Consider the following 21,330-nt stretch of genomic DNA (forward strand, 5'->3'; position numbering starts at 1 on the left):
ACAAGAGACTTACATAGTGCTTACTATGTACCAGACATTGTACTAAACACTGTACAATTCTCTCTTCTGGACCTCACAACAACACTAGGAGGTAGGTGAAATTATTATCCCTATTATAAAATAGGAACAAGGAAGCAGGTACAGAAGTTAAGTGACTTGTCCAGGGTCACACAGCTAGTAGGTATCTGAGATTAGATTTGAACTCAAGTCTTCCTAATTCCAGGCCCACTGTTCCTCTCACTGAGCCACCTAACTGCCTCTCAATCAGTTTTAAAAGTAATGTATAGAATTAGTTTATATTTTCCTCCTTTTGTATTTAGCTGTATATGTAAAATGCTTTTTTGGATGTTTAAATGAAAAAAAAAATTTAGTTACCCAAAATGGTGTTCAGAGACCAAATAGAAAAATCTACTGATATTTTAAAACAATAGTATTATGGTTAATAATTCTATGAAAAAAAGGCCAAACCAAAGAGTAATGGTACAGATGAGCCAATCTTCTCTTAACACAGATTTTCCAACCATCATATCCCTCCCAAACATAAATTTAGAGAAGCCTAGAATTAAAACTGGAACATCAGATGTCTTCTAGTCCAATTCCAAATTATAACTTGCTTAAGTCAGTAAGTAGCAGAACAAGGATTCAAAGTGTAGACCTCTTGATTCCAAGTCTCTACACATTCTGCTACAATACTGGGTTAAGGATGGCTCCCTAAAGATGAATAAGTGTACCAAACTGTTTTCTTATACATAAATTAAGGATTTGAACACCAAGTACACATCCACATATTAGAACCAGTGGTCCTATGTCCATTTCCATCTGTCTGAATAACTGTACAACTGGCTTATTCCATCTCCAAATTGAATAACATAATATCTTTAACAGAGACTGAAAGCTGTACTCTCAGAGACTTGCTAGGATTTATTTTTGGTGTAAAAAGAAATCAGATATATGGAGCTGGCTTTTATCTGCAGTTTTTGATACTTGGGAATACAGAATATAGCTCTTCTGGTACCAGAAGCAAGATGAAGTTTTAATCTACTAAACTTGTTCAGAAGCAGTTTGAACTTGTAAATACACATTTACAAATCATTAACAGATCAAACTAGCACCTCTTTGTTGAAGAGTTTAAAGAACTAACTTGAAACTAGCTGTAAAGGAAGCTTGAAGATAGCTGATGTCACTTGATTTCTTATGACTCCTATTTAATCTTAACCTAAGTGACTGATGAAGAATTCAGGGAGAAGCAGGAAGATGATCTTAGATGTAGATAGGATTATTACTTCTTGAAATATGTAGTTCATGTTTTCTGGTTTTGCTATTAAATCATATTGTAAAATAAGGGGCCTCCTTGAGGGAACATTTAGCCACGAATATAAAATCTAGTCCCCCTTACAAAGGTATGTTAAGAGATGGACAGGCAAATATTTTCATCTGGGATTACTGGATGGGATCATTAATACAACTGATAGAGAGAACAAATAAGGAAATTAAGGAATAATGGTTTGGAAAAGTCTATTAGCCTGAATGTTGTCTTATTCAAATTGTGGAACACAGTAGCCACTCCTCAGACATCATCTTTCCTGTGGTGCTCCAGTCTATTTTCCTCTGAACTTTAGTAGGGAGAGGCAGTGTGGGCTATGGAGAGAGTTAGACTGAAAAATATGGTTTAAGTTCTACCTCTGACATACTACCTATGTGACTGCAAAAAAAAATCAATGAATCCCTTAGTGCCTCAGGCAACTCTAGCATTAAATTGAAAAACACCTGCTTATATGCACTGGCCTGAGGAATTTCCTCACCATTTGTACTTCACACCAAGGAAATCAAAGGACTGGTCCACACCCCTGCCAATTTGTAGTAAGGTAGGTTTTGGCTCACAGAATCCTAGAGAGATCATTGCAGTCTGAATGGGGCTGAATTATTACTTGCTGGTAGAATTACATTGTGTTGGATTTGGAGAGGACCCAGTCAAATCATTTAACCCCTTTAAGACTCAGTTCTTGTCACGTATATAAAATGTGAAGGTTATACATACTTTTATGCATAAAAGTATGTATAACTTTTAGCTGTAAATGATTTTAAGACTTTTAAAAAGCCTAATATATAAGCATATAAGAGGCTAGGGCAGCTAGGTGGTGCAGTGGATACAATGCTGGGTCTGAAGTCAGGAAGATTCCTCTTTCTGAGTTCAAATGTGTGACCCTGGGCAAGTCACTTAATCCTGCTGGTTTCCTCTTCTGTAAAATGAGCTGGAGAAGGACATGGCAAATCATTTCAGTATCTTTGCCAAGAAAACCCCAAATGGGGTCAAAAAGAGTTCAACTGAAAAAACAATCGAACATATTAGTCTGGAAAAATAATTTTATGAAACACCATTGATTAGATGGAGCACCTCCACAGGAAGATGATCTGTATAGTGAGGTGACTCAAAATCAGGCTATATGAACATTGCTTTAAGGACCTGGGTATTTAGGCTGAAGAAGAAAAGGACTTGGGTTACACAGGAACTTTTTAAGAATCTGAAAAGCTGTCATGTAGTTGATTAAGTTCGTTTTATTTGATGCCAGAGGGTAGAACCAGGAGCAACGGGTGGGAATTACAAAGAAACTTATGTAGACAAAGTATGACAATTAAGAGTTATGCAAAATTGGAATTCTTTATCTCTGATGACTTCTCAAATGGAGGCTGGATGACTTTGTTAGGGATATTGTAGAAAGAGGTTTGGTTTTAAGTTGGACTAAATGATTGCTAAGACCCCTTTCAAAAATGAGAACTGAATGATTTCATAAACTAGAGATAGTTGTTACTAACACAAGAAATTTTCAAAATCTTTCCTTAATCATGTTAAAAGCTATTGTTAGGTATTGAGGGATTTAAAATGACATTTTTATTGTGCCAAATTGCCACACATCTAAATTAATTTTAGTTGTTTTAATGATGATCACTAGTTATAAAAAAAATCACATATTTTGAGTCTATTTAGTCAATATAGGTAACAGAGAACTCCAAATTAACAATCAAATTTTAAAAGAATACTTAGGTCAAAAATGAAAATTTCAAGAAATGAGTATAAAGAAAAATAAGAAACAGAACAGCAGGATTGATTTCCGTAGTATTCAGGCATTATCAAATATCAGATTATTTACCATAACCCCAAATTACCAACAGTGGGTTTTAAAGGAAATATACAGAATGTGTATTATTTGATTTGGTATTTAATAACAATTATAAGTACAATGGCAGACATTTAAAAGAGAGCCCTTGATAAAGAAAAGACAATTTTAAATAAGAAAGTTTTGTTAAAGGTTGTTATAAGTGCCATTTTACCCATAAGCATTCCTTTTAAGGCATTTCCATTATTGTCAAACTATCTAAACATGTACAGAAAGGTTTACATTTGACAATGGGCTCCTTTTTTTGAAACTGCATTATTATTAGTTCCAAACAAAGATTAAAGAAAAGAAAAATACAATTTGGGATTAAATGTAGCCAGAAAAGAAACATCTTTTCATAAGAAGCAACATAAAAATCCTTAAATCATTTGTTACACATGCTCCCCAATGTATTTCCAGTTTTTTTTTTTTTTTTGCAACACATTTTTCACTCCTAACAAAGTATTAGCTAACAAAGTATGGGACATGAGAAGTGGCTGCAATTCAATAATGAGCATAGTAAATTTTAAAGAGGGTTTTACCATGTCCTGGTATGAAAGGTGCTACATATAAACCTGTTTTATTTAACTCTTTGGTAATTACCAACCCAAAAACTTGGACCCAAAACTTCCACATATGCCCCTAAGTGAAGCACTATCCAGTAGAATCTTCTGTGGTTACAAGAAATGAGATGATTACCCTAAGTATTGAATTATTTGTTTTTCTAGGGACAGAGCTGTTGATTCAGGTGAGACCAGAATAACAAGCAGGCTAGAGGGAAAAATGTCATTTCAGATTCCAGTAAAGCAGATTTGTAATTTGATTGAGAAAGATTGTATGTGACAAAAAGTGTTGTCTACCTAATAAGGTCAACTCTAGAAATCATTTTAGGGAAAAAATGGAAAATTTTTGTGGCTGTTATCTCCAATCACCTCCCCCTTTCTAAAGGGAACAACGAAGGCATCAAGTACAGTTAAAACTATTTAGGGATCATCTTGATATTTCCCCTTGGTTTCTTCTTTCCAGGCTACTTTTTTAGGTTAAACTCCCAGTCTACTTACTTAGAACAGTCCTATCTGGACTGCCCTTAAGTAACTCTTTCTACTTCTACGGCTGCACTATGAACCTTAAGTAAGAAATATCCCTTTCTAAGACTATTAATGTTTGCAGGAAGGTCAACCTATGATTACCAGACCCCTTTGTTGGGCCACCTCCAACTTATCACATGGCAAATTTCAGGGATGGCCCCAGGACATGTGCTATTTGCCAAGCAGATGAAATTCAATAGAAACCTAAGTCTCTTTTAATCGAATGTATTTAACTAAAAAAATTTTTTTACTTTTATTTTCAAATTTATTACTTGTAATAAAATTTATATGTTTGTTACATGTAAGTTTCTTTAGACTGGGGTGCAACCCACTGGTCATTTAATCTTTTAGTCTAAGAAGTCATTAAATATTTTGGTCACCGAATGATATAAAAAACAATGTTTGGAAAGCCCATAGAATAGATTTGAAACATGTCTCCTGTCCAGTTTCATGTTTTAGAACAATTCTTTATGTTCACATAGCACCTTTCATCCAAGGGCATCAGAGCTGTTTTAACTTTACAATATCATATGGTAGCAAATAAGTTTGTTTTAGGAATGGAAAAATCAAAACCAAGTAAAAGTGGCATTAAGGATAGACCCAAGTTACCCTATTTTCTGATTAAAAAATCATGCTGTCTCTTTATATTGGAGTGGGTTTCTCTGAGAGTAAACCATATGTAAGTACAATATTATTAGTGGAAGTCACACAACAAAAAGAGACTTTTTCTATGACTACTAAATTATCAATGAAACAAAAAGTTTATAAACCACATACAGAAATACATCAAATATGGAAATATCTCAAAAATGTCTTTGTAGCTGGTACTGAGAGCCTAAGAAGTAAACTAACATTAAAAAAAATATTTCCCATTTCAAACTTGTATGAATGTTAAGAAACTCTCTATAAATGTAGACTTGAGGATGAATAATCAATTCCCATTAATAGGCATTTTCATTTCTGTATTAAGAAAATAAAACTGATATTAATATAAAATGGGAATTACTACAAAGTCTACATATATTTCCCTGGGTTAACTAAATTTATTCTTTTGTGCTTCTTGCAGATGTTTTGGGTAACAAATGCATACAAATATTTCAAAAGTACCAATAATAGTTATCAATTTTAATGTAAGGTTACAAAGGACAAAAAAGTCTTATTAATAAATGATTCTCAATAATTAAATGAGTTCCTGGCAAAATGCAGATTGTATGAAATTATTTACATTACTTTTGCCATAAGAAAACCTCTTAAGCAATAGTCAGCTCTCATGTAAAAAGAACAAAAACCAAAAAACCTCAATATCAAACAAGGAAAGAAAATGAGTTTAAATATTTAGAGTAAGACAGCTTTATCCTGGGAATGCCATTTGCTGGGGGCAGTAAGGGTATGGGAGAAGAGGAAGGGAAACCACCTTAAAAGTTCCAGAAAATCACTCATTAACTGGCTTACATCCACATCCACGTATGTTTGATTAGTGTTCCTTAATGATGAATGGTGAACATGGAAAGCATACAAATTTCAATGCTAATTTTTAATCACTCCTATTTTATTATAGAGTTCTCAGACATGTCTTCTCATAAATTCAATTTTTCTTGTAGTATGCACCAAAATAATTGGAAGGGTTTTTAAAAGAGTAACATCATGCAGTCTGCCAACCAAAAATAGGCAGTGACATGCCAATTTTTTTTTGTACCTGGATATATAGTACAAACCACAAAATACAATAGCATTAATTCAAATTCACAGAACTAAATATAAATGGCTAGATTTGGGCTAATTAGCAGAAGCATTAAGCAATCAATGGCTAAACTCATGAACAAATGATGAAAGTAGATTGTTCTTGGAGTAATTCTTGAAACAATAAAACACTTGGTTCTCAGGGAGAGGAGAACTGTCCTTTATTCAGTAGATCTTAACAGTTCAAAGTGCTATAAGTCCTAAGACCTTCTAAAAATTTTGGCAGTTGATTCCGGTAGTGCTCCTTGATTCAAGGAAGGAAGAAAGGAAGGTTTGCATTTCTTGCCTGCTCTACTCACGAAGGATTGTTAAAAGTTCCCTTAAAGTTTTTTGTTTGTTTGTTTTAAATGACTTCTACAGTTGGCTGTCTTGTTACTTCAGAAAAAAGGCTTCATACTGAGATACTGAAGGACACTTTCTCTCTCTGTTTAGTTAAAAGGTAGAAAGAAGAAAGAAAATATGAGAAAAGCTTAAAGGTTTCAAAAGATCTAAAATACAGAATAGGTACTGAAGAACTAGCAGCATGCACCAGATAAATTTTAATAGAGATAAGAAAGTGACAGAATGCCAGATATAATTTTTCCTAGAAGAGCTTAAAAATATCAAACCTTCAAAATATATACTACTTTACCAAAATTACCAATCTGTTCTTCCAATAATTATACTGTCTTTGAAAACAATTTTACCTCTCTGGTCGAAAGAAAAAGGCACTCAATTACAACTTCTTAGATACAGATGTTTTTAAATTTTCAGAAACTGATTTTTAAAAAATATCAATTTGACAATTCTAGAAAATTATTAAATAGCAAGACTAAATTTATGCAAAGAAAATGTTATTTTGCAGACCATTTTCCCTTTCCTCCCCTGTCTCCATCCAAACAAGTACTTTTAAGGAAGGCTTTTTTTTGCTCCCTGCCCAGGTGGGCAAAACAAATGATAGAAATATAATATGACTTTAATAGTAAAGAAAGAAAACCAATTAATTAAGCAAGCAATATTTACATCTGTTAATGCAATGTGCACTTACTCTCTTAATGCTGTTAGTTTTTTTTTTTTAAATAAATGAGACTAATCTCATTTATATTTTGGGCAGGAAACTCACCACTTGGCCCACATCTCATCTAGTGGGGGTAATAGAATTAGGAGCTTTGTTGCTCCCTAGACCTGCTTTTTGAATTCCTGCTTTCTTGTATAGTGTCCACATCTGCAGGAAAAAAGCATTTCATGTTATTTAATTAGCCAAGGATTAAAACATATCACAATTCATGGAAATGATAAACGAAAAAATAATCCCACTGAATAGGGAAAAGAAAAAAATGTATATAACTGCCTGGAGCTTTTTTTTTTTTTGGCTGTGTTCATCTGAATTAAGAGTTTTTTAATTGAAAAAGGATATAATTAATACCAAATAAAATTTATATTTTCAGCTTTTTAATGTCTAGTAGGTTTAAGTATTACATTTATTCACTTGAATGGTTGTGTTGTTTGTAAAGCAGAAAATAATTCTTGCATGCAATAGATAAAACATGCACAATGCAATATTTTTATTCTTTACTAATAAAAATAGGATTTCAAGAAAACTTTATAAGGGAAAAAGTCTATTTGCTCATAGAGAAAAACATCTAAAATCTGCCTTGGACCAAGAATGTTTACTACAATGAATGTAAGATCCTAAAAGGCTTGTGGAAATGATTCCTTGGAATCTGGGCCTGAAATGTTTCAGGTGCATTAGTTTTCTCATCTGTAGAATGAAGAGGTGGAATGCAATTGTTCTGTAAGACAGAAAAAGAGGTACAAAATTAATAATATTTTGGGGCAAGCTTTTGATTGCCTTTAACAGGAGCTGATGGTCTCTGAGGGAAGTTTTGTCTTCAATTCCCAATTATTTCAAAAGACTGACAGATGACATTGCTATTAATTATATATATTTGTTTTGAATGTATATTCTGAGAATAGTACATATATACACACATATGCAAAATATCTATAACTATGTAAAAATAGTTCTTCAGAGATCTAAATGTGAGAAGTAAAATCTTCTTTTAGATAAACTTCTAAATTTTCTTATTTATTTATTTGGGGGGGGGGGAGGCAATTGGGGTTAAGTGACTTGCCCAAGGTCACACGGCTAGTTTTTTGTGTTAAGTGTCTGAGGCCACATTTGAACTCAGGTCCTCCTGACTCCAAGGTCGTTGCTCTATTCACTTCACCACCTAGCCGCTCCTAAACTTAAATTTTCTTGGTGGTTAAATATAATGCAATAATCCAGGAGGGCTCTCATAATTCAAACCTGAGTAGGCTAATAAAGCCCTCCTTGAAAAGATGAATATTTAAATATTGGTACAGGACAATATCTGAAGTGCCATTACTTTTTAAAATGGACTACTGTGTATATTTTTGATGCTATTACTTTTGAAATAGGACATTAAAGGAATAAACTAGGCTAGTAAGTGAATGCAAATGAATAAAGTAAGTCAGATTTAGCTATTTATAGAGATGTTGATTTCTTAAAAGTTTAATCTGCCAATGGATTAATTATTAATATAGCATATTTTTTGTGTTTTAAGTTAATGTCTTTAAAACCTTTTAAGGTAAAGATTCTGAGTAGACTCATAACTAAAATAATATCAATTATGATAAAGCTACAAAAATGGACATAGAGCATGTTTTTCATAAATTTAGAGACATCGAAATCTATACAAGCATATTGTTTCTACAAGTTACATGGCTTGAACCTACTTTTTAGATTATAGTACTAATAGCAATGAACACTGAAAATACTGAGATCATGTTATACAAGTCGCAAGGAAAAATATTTCTCATGTTGAAAATGTGTTTTGGAAGAAGGATAAGATATGAGATGTATTAATTATTCCTCTATATTACATCTGCAGCAAGAGACTTTAGGGATAACTAACTATGAAACATAAAGGAGTCTAAAAAACATGAGTGGGAATAGTCTAGCCCTTTCAAATATTGTCCTATTGAGTACAGAAAGACTAATATCTAAAACATACTTTATCAAGCAAAGGATCTTTAGAATTTCTGTTTTTCATTTAATTTTCTCTGATAATTTTCCACCATTTAAAAAGTCTCACTTCAAGACTTTTTTTTTTCTTCTGGGCACCAGATTAAACTGCTTTTGACCATAATCAAGTAGAATAATTAAGATGCAGATCAGAAGTCCAACTTGCTTTCTGGAAGGAACTGGATCAAAGTTGCAATTTTACAATTTTAATAACTTGGCATAGTTCCCACATATACAAAAAGAGTTTAAACCTCCTCCCCCCACAAAAAAAAAAAGAAAGAAGGGGCAGCTGGTGGCACAGCAAATGGAACACTGGCCCAGGAGTCAGCAGGACCTGAGTTAAAATTTGGCCTCAGACACTTGACACACTAGCTGTGTGACTGTGGGCAAGTCACTTAACCCCAATTGCCTTGCCTCCTTTCCTCCAAAAAAAAAAGTTATGCCATTACTTTTCAAAATGGCAAAAAAAATTGGAAAACAGCTCATCAACTGGGAAATGTCTATACAAACTGTGTTATTTGAGTGTAATGAGGTATTACTGTGCCCAAGAAAGAGTGAATATGCAGAACTGGGAAAGTTTATCTCACATGATGAGTGAAATAAATAGAGACAAAGGGAACAATTTAAAATATAACCACAATAATGTAAAAGAAAACAATACTGAAAGATATGAATGACCAAATTTGACTTCGGAGGAAGTCTAATAAAGAGGTGGTAGACTACAGATGTGGATAGAGGCATACATAGTGTGTCAGATATGACCAAAACTATTGATTTGTGGGGGTTTTTTAACGCTTACATCTTTGTTATAAGAGAGCTTTCTATTCTGTGTGAGAGAAGTTACTGGGAAGTGACAGACATATTGAAAAAAACAATAAAACATTTATCTATTAAAAAAGCAAGAGATCAAACTGGCTCTACTTTCAAAGACATGCTATACCTGAGTTATTGGACTTAACAAGTAATTTTCTCAAACTCTTTCTACTAAAAAAAAATCCCCACAAAAAACTTGTAAGCATATACTTAAATATAAGAAATCATACTGTGTACAAAGAAGGTAATTTTAAAAACTCTGAATTATAATTTTAGAGATTTAAAGATAAATATTGAAAATTTTTTCAAAATGTTTTTACTAACAATTATTTTATTTCAAATAGTGATCATAGAGCTATAAGCTCTAAAGACTTATCTTCCATTTTCTCATTTAGATCCTTTTTAATATTAGTAAAAATAAGAATTCCACCACAATATTATGACTGTTTATTATCATCATACTAAAAAAGTAAAGAAAGTTATTGTACTATTTAATTCTATGGAAAAATTCATCTTAAGTAGAAATAATAGTAATTGAGCAATTCTACACACCAGAGAGGACTGAAAGAGTATGAAAAGAATTAAGGAAAAAGTTCCTAGTTACAATTAATTTTATTGAGCACTCAAAAAACTCATTCATGTTTGAGTGTTAACAATGCCTTACATTTGAACAATGTTTATAAATATGGATCCTGTTTCATATTGGCAATGCAAACTAGTTGTCTGAATTAACTATAATTTGCACAAAAAGCAAAATGACAAGACAAATACCTTAAATAACTAGTAAAAGACTTGGAAATCTCCCTACATGTTTTTCTCATTAGTACTGTACATGTGCAAGATGAAATCTGTATATTCTACAATAAAAGAGAAAATGAATCTTCTGACTTAGTTGTATAAAGTGTATATAGATAATGCAACAAAAAAGAACACAATTTAGAAGCAATTTCTTTTGCTGAAATTTAGTTCAGAGGTTCCTTCCTCATAGCATGGCATGCAATTTCTTTAACATGCTCTAGGTAAAACAAAGGTAACAAAATATTTTTGTCATATAACAAACAAAAATATGAAACATTAAGCTCGGATTGTTAAGGCTAGCAAAGGCATGCAAAAATATACAGTGCAATTAATATTTCATGCAAGCTTTGGTGTAGTTACAATTTTACATTCATACACATGCTGAGCACGATACCACCATTCAAAAATAAAACGTAAACCTAACCACATAAGGCTTTTCAGTAGAAAGCTTCCTAAATTAGGTAACATCACACAAAGCACATGAGATAACATACACTTCAAATTTTGTGTTTTTTTATCATACACAACCATATTCATACCAAACAGTTTGATTATCTTCAGAGAATAATAATGGGGGTTCTGTCTCACCAGGATTTAGACATGAAAGAGTAGTAATTTCACTGCTATTTAGAGAAGACTGTGGGTTACTATTAACAGACTTCTGGTTCTCAGAAGGCTGTTCATTATCTTTCTGTACAGCTTTAAGTGATGAGATAAATGTGTGATCATTAGTTTGGATGGCTGGTCTTTGGGGCAACCCACTTATGTTACTAACTAATTCTGTATTCAGGGATAAAAATGGCTGGGCTATATGAGTAATAGAAAAGGGTCCTATACTTTCACTAGCTGATATTCCCACCGTATTACTACATACATTAATGGTTGCAAAGTTTTTGTCATGAAAATTTGACCTTTCAATTCTTGAATTCCTAGTCTGAGTAGAGGTAGACACAATATAGGTTGAATGCATAGCTGTAATTAAATCACTTTGTGAATGGGAATCTATGGTATTTGTGGAACTGTGAACTAAATCAGGGGGCTGTTGGTGTACATAGTACTCACTAGATGTTGATGGGATGTTATCAGCTGTAGCTGGTGATGGATCAATTGACACAGGCTGTCTACTGTCCTTGGACAAAAAGTCATGAATGCTTGTCCTTCGTGTAGTCCCCTCAGCTGTAGAGATCACACTGCTTGCACGAGGTAAAGTAGCATAAGGGTTACTATCTTTTGATTGTCGTTGTGATATAAAGGTTTCTTTTACTAACTTGACCTTTCCTTGAGAGCTTGATGTAGATTTTCCTGGAGAACTAATGAAGTAAGAATCTTCAGTCTTTTGAGGACTAGGCCTGACAAACTGTTCAGCCTTAGTTGACCGTCCATCAGAGAAGTCAGCTGTGGTTTTTCCACTTATTGACCTAACAAGACCACAGCTAACTGCCTTTTCTCTTCCCATAAAGTCAGGAGAGACAGATAAACTTTTCATTACTTCATCTAAAAGGTTTTCTTGGCTTGAAGACTTCATCTGTAATAATATAACAACAATAAAATTAACACAGATCAATGATTAACCATATACTACTTTTTTGACATATTACTGCATTTAATTACAAAGCAATATTTTCATTGACGTTTTTAGGGTAAATTTTTATTTATATATAAATGCAAAGTGTGTGGGTGTTTTAAGTTTTGTATTTAATGTAAAGAGCAGAGGACTAAAAGGCAGTGACCTATGTTTTTAAGACCTAACTTTGCTACTAGTCTCTGATACTAACTGCTGCCTATGGGCAAATCACTTCACCTATCTAAACCTCATTTTCTGTGTCTGTAAAATGGGAACAATGATATGAGTATTATGTATATCACAAAGTTGTTGCAAGGAAAGTTCTTAAAAGAGTTAAGCAATCTATAAATATATGAATTATTAATATGAATGTATTTGTACAGCTTTCTATGAAAATGAGACACCTTGCTTTTGGTACATCTATAGTAAATGGCAACAGCTAGAATAGCATTATTATAAGACAAGCTTACAAAACTTAGGATTAGAGCTCAATGTTGTTCTCAAAATGTGTTTAAAAAAAGAATTTTTACATTACACGATACCCCAGATGTGATCTAATAAATCTGACTGGAATTAACATAAAATTTGAATATGAGAATTAATAAGGTCTTATGGTAGAAATGTTTGAAAAAATAACTTTAACACTGGCTCAATATAGCTGAAAAATATTCAGAATTATTGCTGTATCAATATAGATTTGCTGGAAAACTAGACACATATATTCCTTTCTCCAAATTTGCACATTCTCAGACAAGATGAACCTCTTTTCCCATGGCCTTGATTTGATGAAGAATATTCTTGTAGAAGCATTAAGCTTACTTTATTAATCTGCCTTTGGGAAGAGGTTTAAAGATGCTATGTTTTATGAGTGCATATTGCTACTTGTATGGTTACTTAATCCCTAGTATGGTTGGATAGCATGAACACAGAATGAAGTGCCACATCACAAAACTGCCTTCTGGAAATCCTGTTCTGGATGTCAAATGGGAATCTTAAACTAAACATATCCAAAATGAAATTATCTTTTCCAAAAAGAGTTTATCTTTTCTTACCAAATCTACCCCTCACATCCCAACTTCTTTTCTCCATTTTTATTAAAGGCACCTCTCCTTCTAGGGTTATGATTTCAAAGTTATCCTTTACTGTTTCCAACCCTCCATATCTAATCATTTGCAAATGGCTTTCAATTCTAGGTCTACAACATCTCTTCAATCAGTCTCCTCTCCTTTTATAAAACTATCACTCCAGTTAAACCCTCACTAAGTCTCACCTGGACTACTGTAATAGCCTCCTAAATGACCTGTGTTCCTCTAGTCTCACCCTCTTCATTCCTTCCATAAGGTGGCCAATTTTTATATTCCTAAAGCACAGGTCTAGCCATGTCACTCCCTTGTTCCCTATTATAAAATACAAAATCTTCTGTCAAGAAGGCAAATCTTGCCTCTTATACACACAAGCCACTAAAGCCTTAGTACCTTCAACTTACAACTTACAGAGGAGCTGCCAATATGTCACTTATAAACTTCATTGATCATTTCATCCAAATGAAATTATCCAGCCAAGCTTTATTAGCCTTATTAAAAGATGGTAGTTAATTGCTTCTGCTTTCATTCCAGTTTTGTCACTACTTGCCATCATCATGTAACCTCAGGTACACCAATATATAATAGGCAATATGATGCCTAAACATGTCTTATATTGACATCTTTTGCATTAATGAGGTTCATACACATCTGCATAAACTATTTTTGTTCATATCTACACCCTCCTCACAAAAAGGTTTACATACATATACACACATGAACACGCAAATATGTAATATATACACGTACATAGAAATGGCTGTGAAATTCCGAAAACTCCTTCCCACCACTCAACTAGAAAACTAAATAGAAAATCTTCAATTATAAAAATAGCTGTGCCTCTTCAAAAGTAAGTTGTTGTTTTTTCCTATAACAGCATAATAAAACTGTTAACATCCTTAAAAATCGTTTCTTTGTACCTTACCTGTATTGAGGTAAGCTTGTTGCTTTCTTCTAAAAACTGCTGTAGAGTAACCACTTCACTCCCAGGGGAACCAGTTTTCATCTTGTGATGTGCTCGGCTATCTAGTGTTTCAGGAATTTTATGCTGGAGCACAGGACTTGATCTGGTATATCGTTTCAAGTACTGGATTGGACTGCTGCTACTACTGGACCATGCCTCATGTTCTTGAAGTAGGCTAAATTCTCCACTGCTGTGGCTTTGTGGTCTGCTTTGACTATTAACTGCACCTGCTTTTAGAGCAAATTGTATTAAAAGTTCTTTAACAGAAATAGGACAGAAATCATTCAAATATTATTTATTTGTCTGGGTTCTCATTTTAACTATAGCTATACTTTACCCTAAAATTTTATTTCATAAATGGTTCTGAAAACATGCCACCAACATTTTAAAGATATCAATTAGCCTGCAGTTTTGTTATTTTAATAAAAATGGTTTACACAAATAATTTTAAAATACTTCATAATTTAGCCCACAAAGGAAAAATTCTAAGCTTTAGTATTTATGAATAAGTCACAGAAAAAAACATTCAGTAAAGAATTATTATGTGCAAAGCACTTATGGGGATACAAATAGAAAAGTAGGAAAAAAGTACTTAAAATGTTCTGAAGAATATTAGAAGCCAATTCTAATTGCTGACAATTCTAGTTGCTGATATTTTATTCTAATTTTCTGCATTTAAATAAAATTCTTTTTTCTCTTTTGAAAGCTGACAGGTTCCTCTTTTTACTTAGTGAAGTTCTTCTGCTTTTATACAAACTATGTTGTTATTCAGTCACATCCGACTCTTTGTGACCTCATTTGGGGTTTTCTCGGCAAATGTACTGGAGTGGTTTGCCATTTCCTTCCCCAGACCATTTTAAAGATGAAGAAACTGAGGTAAACAGGGTTAAGTGAGCCCAGGGTCACACAGCTAATAAATATCTGAGGCTGGATTTGAACTCAGGTCTTCCTGACTCCAGGCCCAGCACTATCCACTGTGCCACGTAAAAAATAAAAATATCAGAAACCTAAACATTATATTTATAAAGCAAAATAAAATGGAGAATTGATACCTCTAATAATTAGAGAGCAATATGAAAAGAACTCAGGACACATGGGTTCTGATAGCAATTTTACCCTTCAATTAGATGTGTGACCCTGTACAAGTAACTAAGGCCTCCTAAAACTTGTTTCCTTCTGTGTGAAGATGCAAATGTGGGAATAAAAACATCTGCCTTATCTACTCTGTAGGGTTTTCTATATTGATATTTATATGAAAATACTTTGTAAGCTGTAAAATGTTATACAAATATAAAGTGCTATATTAGATATTTCAAAACAAAAAAAAAGTTTCCCTTAAAAAACTAAAAGTGTTGGGAGCGGCTAGGTGGCGCAGTGAACAGAGTACCTGCCCTGGAGTCAGGAGGACCTGAGTTCAAATCCGGCCTCAGACACTTAACACAAAAACTAGCTGTGTGACCTTGGGCAAGCAAGTCACCTAACACCAATTGCCTTCCCAAAAAAGCAAAAAAAAAAAAAAAAGACTAAAACTAAAAGTGCTTTAAAAAACTAACTTTTATTATACATAACTGACTCAGTTCTGTATTAGTGTGCAGATATTTAACTGCAATAACTGAAATGATGCTGAACAACCCTACAAGCTCTAAGTTGTTACTAAATATGATCATTCTTAGGTCAAATACTTTTGGGAACAGTTGGTTCTTTTCAGACTGCATATTTCTATAACTGGACTAAAAAAAAGTAGACATTACTTCCAAAATGGATAATGAGAAGTAACTCTAATTCAGACTGAGCAGAATCTTATATTAATTAGGTGAAAAGGTGGTGTTTTAAAAAATAGATAACCTGGGCAAATAAAGACACTAAATATAATCCATAGAAACCCAGTTCATTTGTAAAAAAGGCATTTAAAATATTTTATATTGTATAAATAACAAGGCTAATTTCACATTAGTATAGTATACAAGCTCCAAGAAAAAGTGTAAGTCAGACTTTCCTAACCCTTACTGTGAAATGAAGCCTGACTCTCAAATGAACACCAAAACTTAAGAGAAAGAAGCTTCAACATACTTTTTTCACACAATATTACATCTTTATGTAATATTTCATTTCAATATTATTTAAAATTATTCACATAATTTACACTTTTACACTTATGTTCCTTACATATAGATGTATGTTCTTTCCAAATTAAAGGATATATTATTATTTATCCATTAAAGAAGAGAGATAAGTATTTTGATTAACTAGTATTGTTTAGGATGTTCAAAATTTTATAATATTAAGCTATTTTTTATTTTTTAATTTTTTTTTGCCTTTTGGAGGGCAATTGGGGTTAAGTAACTTGCCCAAGGTTACACGGCTAGTTTTTTTGTGTGGTTGTTAAGTGTCTGAGGCTGGAACTGAACTCGGGTCCTCCTGACTCCAGGGCCAGCGCTTTACTCACTGTGCCACCTAGACGCCCCAATATTAAGCTATTAATTCAATTACTCAAATGTACTTTTAGAAATTACTTTATATACTTTAAGTATGAGATTTTAATAAACTAACAATATAAACTAACCATTAAAAAATCAGACATCTTTTTCCAAGTTGAAGAGCAAACCTAGTGTTTATGTAAGAATCTATACAAATATTTCTACTACAAACTTGTGATTCTGTGAAGATAAAAAATGGAAATTAAAATTCCAACTGACTCTCTCTCTACATATGCCTATAGATTTTGCAAAGTCATACATTTGTAAGTGTGTAAAAAGTCTTTACACATTTCTTATAATGCCCATAGTAAAAAAAATTTTAACAGATTTCACACATAGCTTCATCATTTCATCATATCAAACACAGATCACTCTATAAAACCCATTCAAATAACAGGAATAGATGGAACACATTAATATTATTTCCCTACAGCATACCTTTGACATCATGGAGTGAAGCATTATTATTGCTATTACTAGTGGATGTTCTACCACTATCAAGGCTGGCTGGCCTGGAAGCTAAATGAAAAAAAAAAAATCAGGGGACAACATAAGATGTCCAATCCAGCAGATATTTCTAAATGCTGAGGTAGTAATCATGCATGATTTCACAGGCTTGAGTATGCTCAACATAACTAAAGATTGATTCTTTCAGATTAGAAAGAGAAGGAATTTCCAAATTGTTCAAGAGTACACACTTCAGAAAAGAACAGTACTAGAAAAGTAGGAATTAAGAAAAAGGAAAAGAGAAAATGCATATTAAAAGTGAAAATGGTAAGTGAGATTGAAACCAAGTCTGCATTAATTGAACAGAACAGCATGCAGAAAGATGCTGGTAATTATATCACTTACAACAGATCTGACAAGGAACCCTGCACATTGTAGCGATGCCACGAACAGGAGGAGTATGAGCGTCTGCACAGTTAATGTCCAGTACTCCTATCCAATATAAGGGAAACAACTGTATTAAGTGTCCTATGCTATTTTATTTGAATAATTTGTAAATAATAATAAATTATCTTTCAATTAATCTGATTCATGAAATGAAATTTGCCTATTCTAAAATAATTTATTTTGTTAAAAATGGTTTCTAATAGCTTTTTTGAAATAGAAACTGAAACTTTAAAAAAATAGTAAAACATCTAATTCATAACTTTATCCTAATACTGGTGAAACTGGTCAAACTCCCTACCTCCATTTTTGGATCCTGTTCAGGCACACTTCATAAATGAAAATGATTAAAAATAGAGAACATTTAGATGAGGCGATATCCTTTAGAAAGGAAGTGTTAGAATTGGAAAAGTTACAAGAGCAGTCACAAATTACTGAAGTTATATAAGCACATGCTTTCTTGAAATGTCATTCACCTACATTATGCAACATTCTTAACATTCCCATTCTGCATTCACTATACATTAACTGAAAGTCCACTTCTTACCATGAACTCTTGATCCCGTACTAGAATCATCACTAATACCTTGTGGACTTACATCTTCAAATGATGTAGTATCTACACATAAAATAGTAAAAAAGATAAAACACATTTTTCATCACAAAAAAATCTCATTAGAAATCTTCATTTACAAAGCGTATGGGAATTCTCTTTCATTCTAGTACCTTGTTCATTATGTAACATATTTCATTGAGTAAGTTCAGTATTATAGTGAGTTTTACATTTTTTAAAAAGGAAAAGCTAGGGCTAAGAGACAGAAATTATGTTGTTTTAGTGGAAGTAGAATGTCTTAGGGAAAGGCCCTTAAAAGTACTATGAACATCTCCCTATGATGTTAGAAAGCAAATGTCTTGATAGTTCTATGTGGCTCATCTTGGCTGAAGTTAATGTCTCTTACTTTTCCTGTGTTGCACTGTTTCTTTCACTGACTTCCCCCACTCCTTTCCTTTCCATGTTGTTTTGGGATTTTTGCAGGTATCAATGAAAAGTGTTTTGGTACAGTTCCATAACTTATTTATTCAATGCCTTGAGCTCTCTGAAATACTTTATATTAGTTAAAAAAAAACTTATCAGATAACTTTGTAAAATTTTAGTTAGGCCAAGAAAATAGTATAAAAGAAAGCAACTAATAATAAATTCTTGTAGCCAACAAAGTTACACCATAGTTCAAACAGACTGCCTATACCTTTATTATTAACCAACTGCTTGGATCTGAAGCCTGTAGAAGAGTTGACAGCTGCAAAGTTGATAGCTGTAGTAGAGAAGGCCATAGCTCCCAATTCTTTTCTCCTTTTACCCGTAGAAATATCATCAGGAACCTCCAAATTCTCAGAACTACCTGTCCACTGTCCTCCTGCTAGGACCATGGATTGCACCAGGTCATTCATGGCTGGGATGCAAATGAGAGCAAATGAATAAGCATGATTTAATGAATTTGTTCTTAATCCTATTTTGTATCTTAAACTGTGTGACATCAGTCTATGCATCAATGTAACTGTACATAAATGCTTTATAACCATAAGGTCACCTATATTAAGACATGCATTCAGCTGAATGAAAAGTGTTACAGAAGCCAAAGGCTAAATTTTTAGTGAATGTGTGCTTTTACTTTTTAACTTTTCCTTTGGCAGTCAGAGAAAGGTATTTATTTATATATAACTGTCATGCTTTTGCTGTAATGATATGCAATAGAGTTAGAAGCCTTGGTATGTTGTTTTGCAATGACAAAATGGAATGATTAAAGGTAAGATGGATAGAGGTTCTAATATAATATTAAAGTTGAAAATGGTAAAGGGTCCTTGGTCATGGTAGGTTACTGAAGGAATAAATTATTTGTATATCAAACAAACATTAAATTTGGGAAGACAAACTGGAAAACAGTATCCAAAGCCATATACCTTTAATAAAATTAATCAATTACCCATTCTACTTTTTTTAGACCAAACAGAAAGTGTTACAAAAGAAGGAATGACAAACATTTTCAAGGGTCACAGACCTTTTTATTTTTCTTGCACCAGATTATTTTAGAAAACCAATGTCTCAAACTAATAATTTAGATACATTAAAAAAAAAAACTTGTTAAGGAATTCCCTGTGTTATATCAAATCCAGGTTTGGAGGGGTTTTCCCCTCAGATTTGAACTGCACTAGAAACTCAGACAACATGTATGTGCTAAACAGGTACACATATGTATATATGCATTAGTGAACATGCATATATTATAATTTCAGTGCCAGGTTGAAAAAAAATAATGCTCCAGCTCCTTGTATTGTAGGAAGACTGCACTTTGCAAAGTATGAAAATTAGTGCAGTCCAAGGAAAAAGGTTAGTGAAAAATTAGTAATGGAAGCCAGTATAGCCATTTGAAAGAAGCTGAACTGTCATAAAGTCTTACACATGGAGCGACGGTAGCAGGCCTTCATTTTGTCTTTATCCTTCGGTCTGTTCCTCAAAAAGGGCAGTCTTTTCAGTGCAACCACTTTAATGTCAGAGCATGAGGAAAAACGGAAACAGGGAAATGAAAGAAAAAAAGGAAGAAGAACAGATGGGAGTTAAATGTTGAAACTAAGGACAGGAATGAATATGTTTGAGTTTCAGCTATGTACACTATTCTAAGTCTATTATTCTCATGCTTCTTGAGTGATAATGATCATGAAATCTATACCATGAAATCTAAATATACTTGGAATAGCACTGAAGACAATGGTGAGGAACATACACTTGGAGTTTGGCTATTCCTATGACACAGGAATTGCTGAGAATTATATATGAAAGTAATTCTCCCAGAAAAATACAATATACACCTGTAATGAAACATATACTATTACTTAGTAACATATGATACCTCACAATCTTTTCCAATTTTCTATTTTCACTTTAATGTTTATATTAGAGTTTCATAGATAAAGCTTTATTTTGAAGAACAGGGACGAAAATTAAAGTGGTTATCAAAGTAAACTGTATGTTTTATGAGGGTGTATCAATTTTAATTGTGGAGGTGGGGGAAATTTAAAAAAACTTCTCAAAAACATATACAAATATTTCATAATTCCCTCAAGCTATTACACAGAGAAGAGGGAATTAATTTCTCAGTTTAAACTAAATTTTAGGATAGTAATTCTCAGCATTAGCACTATGATAACATGTTGTTCTCCTCTAGGAGAACCTTTGTTATGGAGAAACAAACAATAATATTCATAGTTTATAAAGTAGGAATTAGATATAGGAAGAGAGAAAAGAGTATTCTGATAGAAGCACTGTATTAGAATTAAGCTTTGGTAAAGATCAAAGGAAATGGAGATATTATACATGCAAGCAGGCACAACAGAAAACATTGCTCACGTATTTTAAAACCTCCACAATACTTTTTAAAAGATATTTTAGAAAATCCAAGATCTCACTTTGCAGTAACATTTTATGGTTAAAAGGTAAAATTATTACAGTAGAGCACTGTAAATGCAGGTGCCTAGAGACACAGGCCCCTTTTCCAACTATTTTTGAGAATATGTCACAAATAGAAAATTTTGGAATGTTATACCAAAATATTATTTTATTATTTCATCAGTATATAAAGCTGTTCAAGTAGGAATTTTTAAAATTGTAAACTATTATTTCTTTTAAAATTTTGCCTTTTCTCTTGGTTATTGTTACCATATAATATTATTCTTG

General features: G+C 32.8%; 1 protein-coding gene across 14 annotated transcripts in view; it reads right to left on the bottom strand.

Moving 5' to 3' along the window:
- Positions 1-2,919: 2,919 nt before the first annotated feature.
- CCDC88A (coiled-coil domain containing 88A) overlaps positions 2,920-21,330 on the bottom strand; it is a 173,670-nt gene continuing 155,259 nt past the window's right edge. For 3 of the 14 annotated variants that reach the window (XM_069071736.1, XM_069071734.1, XM_069071732.1), the window contains 7 exons: positions 20,057-20,140; positions 18,848-19,051; positions 18,148-18,219; positions 17,562-17,648; positions 17,148-17,228; positions 14,194-14,462; positions 10,418-12,147 (listed from right to left, as the gene is read on the bottom strand). In XM_069071736.1, coding sequence (XP_068927837.1) covers positions 11,140-12,147; positions 14,194-14,462; positions 17,148-17,228; positions 17,562-17,648; positions 18,148-18,219; positions 18,848-19,051; positions 20,057-20,140 — 1,805 coding nt within the window. In that variant the 3' untranslated portion in view covers positions 10,418-11,139. Of the gene's footprint in view, positions 6,408-7,085; positions 7,188-10,417; positions 12,148-14,193; positions 14,463-17,147; positions 17,229-17,561; positions 17,649-18,147; positions 18,220-18,847; positions 19,052-20,056; positions 20,141-21,330 lie in introns of those variants that run through there. The other 11 variants (XM_069071745.1, XM_069071744.1, XM_069071739.1 and 8 more) reach the window with 9 other exon arrangements.

The sequence above is a fragment of the Petaurus breviceps genome, unplaced genomic scaffold, assembly GCF_028583685.1.
Source record: "Petaurus breviceps papuanus isolate PSGF00001 unplaced genomic scaffold, PetGlider_PUasm1.0 90842, whole genome shotgun sequence".
Classification (NCBI taxonomy): Eukaryota; Metazoa; Chordata; class Mammalia; order Diprotodontia; family Petauridae; genus Petaurus; species Petaurus breviceps.